The 6,531-nt window shown below is 27.6% G+C and overlaps 1 protein-coding gene across 2 annotated transcripts; it reads right to left on the bottom strand.

The window, feature by feature from the left end:
• Nucleotides 1–2,248: 2,248 nt before the first annotated feature.
• On the bottom strand, nt 2,249–5,189 carry LOC108760500 (synaptobrevin homolog 2). Of its 2 annotated transcripts, XM_018506493.1 has the most exons (6): nt 4,996–5,189; nt 4,832–4,881; nt 4,295–4,345; nt 3,728–3,960; nt 2,602–2,677; nt 2,249–2,329 (listed from the first exon to the last, which is right to left on the bottom strand). In XM_018506493.1, exons 1-5 carry the CDS (start codon nt 5,059–5,061, stop codon nt 2,640–2,642), a joined length of 438 nt encoding a protein of 145 aa, XP_018361995.1. In that variant the 5' UTR covers nt 5,062–5,189; the 3' UTR covers nt 2,249–2,329; nt 2,602–2,639. The 2 variants fall into 2 exon arrangements, with proteins under 2 accessions (XP_018361995.1, XP_018361996.1); XM_018506494.1 differs by lacking the exon at nt 2,602–2,677 and having other exon boundaries at nt 2,256–2,329.
• Between the last annotated feature and the right edge of the window lie 1,342 nt (nt 5,190–6,531).

The raw sequence follows: 6,531 nt of genomic DNA, 5'->3' as shown, positions 1-6,531 counted from the left end.
AACTCTAATAAAATGTTCTTAATCACATTTTAATAACATAATTACTATTATCGTATCATATACAAGATCATAGCAAAATAAAGTGATTTTACTTTCTTAGCAGTAATATGATTTAAGAAAAAGAAGTAAAAATTTCATGTGTTTATACATTTTATTTTATTTTGTTCTTGAAAGTCTGTCTATATAGAAACAGAAATGATTTTGCTGATGTAATTAAAAATTTAGTTATAGTTATATTATATATTAAAATTTAGATATAGATTTAAAAATAATTTTGTTAGACTATCAAAATAATTAAGCAGAACGCTTTACTTGCTAGAATATCAAAAGTTTTTGCAGCATTGAGCGTCATACTCAAGTTTCCTACATGATTATTTTGATAATAGAACAAAATTATTTTCAGATTTATCCAAATTTATCGAAATTTCTAAATACTTCAGCAAAATTGTTTTTTACGTGTAGATATGATAAGAAAACAAATAATAATCATGAAATAACAAAAACATTTTGTTCCTTTGTAGCCAATATAAATCTTAATTTGATACAATCAGTAATCTTCGATAAAATATAATTAATTAAAACGTGTTTATCGTGTTGTTGATACGACAATGCGAAAAAATGCTCATCACTGCGATTCGTTGGTAAACAGCGATGAGAATGGTCGAATCGGCTATTTTGAACAGACCACAGATAGTGTCTCGCACGCCTATCGTAATTTGTAGGTCGTACTATATAAAGCTTGTCACGTATGAAATTGCTCTATAACATGATCGCTTTTCATTGCGAAATTGTAAGCTTTTAATGAATTCCAATGAAGTATATAATATATTGTCTATAATATGTGATATATTCTTTTATTCAATATCCTATTTTAATAAAAAAAAGATTGGTTAATAACATTAATTTAATATTTTACACTTAAATAAAAATATTTATCTTTTCAAAAAAGAGAAACATGTATAGGGTACAAAAGGAATAATATTTATTTATTTAAAAGTAAAGTTAAATTTAATATTAATAATCAGACTTTTTGCATTAAAATAAGATATTGAATACATATAGAAATAAACAGAGACGATTCTCTTTTAAAAATAAATTCCTAACAACTTATTGATACCAAAATACAAAAATAACATAAAACATAAAAAATATCTCATATGTGTATAGTGCTGTAATACATGTACTCAGGGATAAGAAGTTACTTTTACCGTTACATGTACCGTTACTTTTTAAAACAACGATTTGGTAATGACGTTGAAGTTTTTTATAACGATAACGATAACTAACTAAAAGCTAAGGCTGGAAACGTCACTTTTGAAAAGTAACTTGTCATCATTACGTATTATTTATTGAAAAAAGTAATTCATTACTTGTAATGCGTCGATTCGTTACTTTTAAAAGTAATCAAATCGTTGTTTTAAAAACGGTAAAAGTAACTTTTTTCTCACAACATCCCCACACGTACTGAAAAGAACATAAATGAAACTGCGCTTTACTTTAACTGATAAAAAGTAATAAATAGAAGACAGTACAAGTACGTCTATTACAATTACATCATTGCATTTACCAGAGAGAGAGAGAGAGAGAGAGAGAGAGAGAGAGAGAGAGAGAGATTATACGCGTTATTTTTTTATTTGCTGACAAAAACAAGCCGCATATATATAAACTGATATCAATGTTGCGTATTGTATAAAGTGCTTATACAGCCTTGAAATAAAATAATATTCAAGCTCAAGACGTAGTATGATTACATATTGTAGATAGTATACTTAAAATATACGTGTTTGTTTCTTGATAATATAAAAAGATTATTCTGATTTATACACTTGTATCATTTTACATTCTTCATTACAGTGAAAGATTTTGATATTGATATCAGATTATATGTTTAATTCATTATAATACGAAAAATATACGTAAAATCATATGACAATAAAAACTTTTTTTTATAAAGCTTAATATGTTAAGCAAAAGAAAAAGCAAATAAAATAAAAGAAATAACTTTTTATTATATAATAAAAATAGTGAAATATAAATATAATTTAGTTCAAAATTACTGATATAAAACATAAAATTGTGATCAACATATCGTCATCTTAATTTCATTTGTTCGCATAAAATAAACATAGACAGTAGTACAATTTTTATGGTAACAAAATGTACAAAAACGACACACATGTTTACATAAATAATAGAAGAGATATATTTATACAGAAAAACTTATATAATTACAATACTTATAATTGATTTAAGGGAAGAAAATCTTAATGTACAACATGTACAATATATTGGTAATTTTTCAGTCAGACGAATCTCACAACGATGGATCCTGAAAAGAAAAAGATATTAATATTTTTGTATCATGATCACATTGACGATAGTTATGTAATAAAAATACAGCGATCAAAATGTGATGAAAAGATATGAATAGAAAATTTAAATAAATGCGAACAAAAAAAGTTGCAAAGTGCAAAGAACTGCGCAATGTAATATTTTTATGATTATTGAACTTAATGATTATTAAATACATGGTAATGCTAATTTTTGTTTTACGCAAACATTACTATGCAAAGTTCAGGGACAATGTAAAAGATTATATACCTTAATTTGAATGATCGAGGCTCGGAACATTACACTCGTTATCTGAGAACCAGATAAAGTACCATGATGTCCAAAACTGAAAACGATACGCGCTAATCAAACTAGACAGCATACTCCAAAAATTTACTGATTTAAAATAATTTAACATTGATATTTTAAATTCTTGATTTAAATAAGTAATTAAATATAAGAGTTGTATAAAACATATGTAGAAAAATATAATAGTACTGAGTAAAAGATAAATAGAATGGGATAGAATACAGAACAGAAATATATTTTTTTAACTAATGATTGTTAACTGTAATGAAAATTCGTATTCTAAAATTAAGCAAAAGAATTTATTTCAAAAGTATAAATTTAACTTTATACGTGAAGAACAAACATCTTATAAATTGTTTTTAATCTACAGTCTATCTTACAAAGATTTTTATTTTTCCGAGCCACAAACCATCAGTTATATTCTAATTAATAGAAAAAAGACGCCGATACCGCGATATAAAAATTCTCAAAAAAAATTGCGCGTTACATGTTTGCGTCATACAGAACAGCATAAAATATGCATATAAATCAACAAAAAATTTTTCATATCGAAGTGAAAAAATTTCATAAAATCTTGTATACATTCACTTGTAAATATTTTATACAGATAACTTCTGTGAAAGAAAAAAAATAGGAATATATGGCATTACTGCGTACTATGTCAATTTTGAGACTCATTTTATCAAACACTTATTTTTGCTTGTCTTATGGGAAAGTTAATTAAAATTACAAAATTACAAACAGTATTATAAAAAAAACAGTTATATTATTTGATAGAAATTTATATTTATGTTTCTAAAATTTTAATTTTTATTTAAGAAATATTGTCCAAAAAGAAAGTGGTATGTCAATATCGGTAACTTTTGTCTTATTATTAATATTCATGTTATGTTATGATAATATTTTACGTCAAAGGTTACGAAGAAATAAAATTTAAGGGACAAAACATGAACAAACAGAACCGTATGAAATGGTACAAAAAGCTTTTAAAAAGTATGAGAAGAGATAAGACATATGACATTATACAGCTTGTTTAATTTTTTTATCGCGTGCTGTTATATTAATTATACGTGGCACTATTTCTTACCAACAATGAAAAGTACGATCGTCACAGTAATGCTGATAATGATGATCCTCGATTTCACATTCTGGAGCCATGCTCTCCGTTGCGCTCTCTTTGCAGCTTCTCTAAATTCGTTTCCGGCCATATTGAGACGATCGCTCGCTTGCTGTAAATCCTCCAGTCTCTCGCCACGATCTATTACTTTTTGAACATTATCCCGCATCACGTCTGCCACCTCCTGAATCTGCAGCTTGACGCTTCAAATACAGACAATTAAATCGATATCGATTGTTTGCACCATAATTTCGTCTGTATTAATTTGCATATATAATATCGTATCAATTATAAAAATATAAACTAACCGTGAATATAAAGATTAAGTCAAGACTAATACAAGATTAAAACGCACGTGTGATTACCTTCTTTTTTTTAAGTATTTTTAACAATCTACTTTTTCCTCGTGCTCTCAAAAGATTCTTCTTAGAACTAATTTCTATTTTACTAAAAAATAACTACTTATTACCGATGATTCAGCAAAACTTATTACAAACGAATCCTTAAAATATAAAAATTAAAAATCATTATACTTACGTATCCATTTTATTTTCAATGTTTTCATTTCCACTTGATGTACTGGGTCGGCTGTAATTACATATTTCATATTAATACATTTATATTAATTAAGGCAATTTCCAGAAAAGCGGAACAAACAAAATTAATACTTATATAAATTGATCATTTACATTAAAATGTAAAACTAGTTTATACCAAATGTTAAAATAAGAAATAACTATCCCAAGGAGAACAAGAAAATCAAAATAATATCAATTTGACGTCATATGACGAATTTATGTCATTTTTTGATCATGATAAAAATCTCTATCTTATATGATCTAAGAATGACTTCATATATATATAAAAAAAAGTTTATATATAAATTGATCAAAAAATGATATAAATTCGTCAAAATGACGTCAAATTGACATTATTTTGATTTTCTTGTTCTTTCTGGGATATATTTTATTATTCCAGTTTTTTTTTTTTACAAAAATGGCATTTACAAATATATATATTTTTATAGAAATTTTTCTAATCAATTACAGTTGATTATAAAAATAATTTTCTTACGTGAACAACATCTCCTCATCGAGATCGCTATCGTGCTCCAATAGCGATTCCTGCAAAAGAACAATTTAAACATACGTCAAGTTTCCCGCCAAGCGTGACATCACTTCCGAATACTGCGTGTTCTTTGATATACATACACCAATGCGACGATAAGAGATACTTACTTTCTCATCTTTGTCCGCGGTTTTGATGTCTTCTTTGGATAAACTGCGTTTACCGGATGACAACATATTCTCTGAAAAATAGGCCTGCGTTTCACTCGCAGGCTTTAAATAATTGATTCGCACACCTAAATGATTTATTGCGACGATTAGAATTTAACCTTCCACGAACACTCGGCCATTTTGACAGAAGCTATTCTGCTTTACCGGCCTCGTGATAGTCGTAAGGTGGGATGCAAACCGCAGATCAATAGAGTAGATGGCACCACAAGCGATGTACAATAATAGAACGAATTTATTTTTTGTTACGGGGATGCTGAAACTGCCTGTATTACCGGTAAAGCTAGCGTTTTTGACGTTTTTGTTCCAATCCAATTTCTTCATAGCTTCTGCGTTGGTCGCCATACTGAGGTAAAAATAGATAAAGAAATCTGTAATATTTTTTTTCCAGTTTTGGACACCAGCGCCAAGTACATTAGCATGTATATTTTAATCGTAGAAAAGAAAATTTTATTCTGTGAAACTACTACGAAGAAATTGGACAGGAACAAAAACATTAAAAACGCTAGCTTTATCGATAATACAGGCGGCGTTGAACTTGAGTGATGTCGATAGTATATAGACTTTTTTAATTCCAATTAAATAATAAAAAAAAATCGATGATAATGACATCTTTAATTCATTTCTTACATTATTCTGTCTCACTCAAACGTATACATTCTTGCAAGATCGAGCATCTACTGCTTATAATCTACTAGACATCACTACTTTGTTTATCATTTTGAATTCTAAGTCTTCGCTCAGCATACGTATACACGTAATTTACAGATCAATATAAATATTTTTTTAAGCTTTTAATTTTAGAATTATAAATTCAGTATTGTTCATTCACGCGCGCGTAATCCGAAGGGTAATGGCACTGTCGCTTTGTCCATACGAGCTATAAAACTTTTGTATTAAGAAAACATCTACGTCAGGTAACAACTCTACGTGTTGAAAAATAAGTAAATTTTTAACTTTTTTCGATTTTAGTATAAAGTTCACTACAGCACCTCCCAATTTTGCATATACTTTAATCCTGTAAAAGAATTTTTGATTCCGTTCAATAAATTCGGAAATTTTTATCGATCTGTCAACATTTGTCGGCAATTTATCGACAATTTGATTACTCCAGCATCCCCTTAAGGAGGTATAATTGTCTACAGCGCCATTCTCATTAGTCTTTTTTCATTTTTTTTTGTTGATATTTTATATTAATTAAGTCTTACATTATTTCATCACCTGCATTTATTATGAATATTTTACTTGCAGATGTACTCACAAGAAACAAATAAATCGTCTGACGTGACAACAGCTACATCGAATTAAAATTATCTTCTATCGTTTCAACTTATTTCTAATTTTTTTTAAACCGTTGATTTTATAATCAAGAGAGAAACATTTTGAAAAATAAATGTTGTTTAATGTTTTTTTTTATAAAAAATACTCGTATACATAAGTAGTTCAACATGTGTATACGCTTCCTTTCATAGCACACAT

This window comes from Trachymyrmex cornetzi, unplaced genomic scaffold (assembly GCF_001594075.2).
Source record: "Trachymyrmex cornetzi isolate Tcor2-1 unplaced genomic scaffold, Tcor1.1 scaffold225, whole genome shotgun sequence".
Taxonomy (NCBI): Eukaryota; Metazoa; Arthropoda; class Insecta; order Hymenoptera; family Formicidae; genus Trachymyrmex; species Trachymyrmex cornetzi.
Note: the sequence above shows the minus strand (reverse complement) of the source record. Positions and strands in the feature narration are given on the sequence as shown.

Coding starts and splice junctions, on each gene's coding strand:
- LOC108760500 (XM_018506493.1), bottom strand. CDS start 5,061: ATGTTGTCATCCGGTAAACGCAGTTTATCCAAAGAAGACATCAAAACC. Junction 4,346..4,831: donor GATGAGGAGATGTTGTTCAC/GTAAGAAAATTA, acceptor ATGTAATTACAG/CCGACCCAGTACATCAAGTG. Junction 2,678..3,727: donor GATCGTACTTTTCATTGTTG/GTAAGAAATAGT, acceptor TATCGTTTTCAG/TTTTGGACATCATGGTACTT.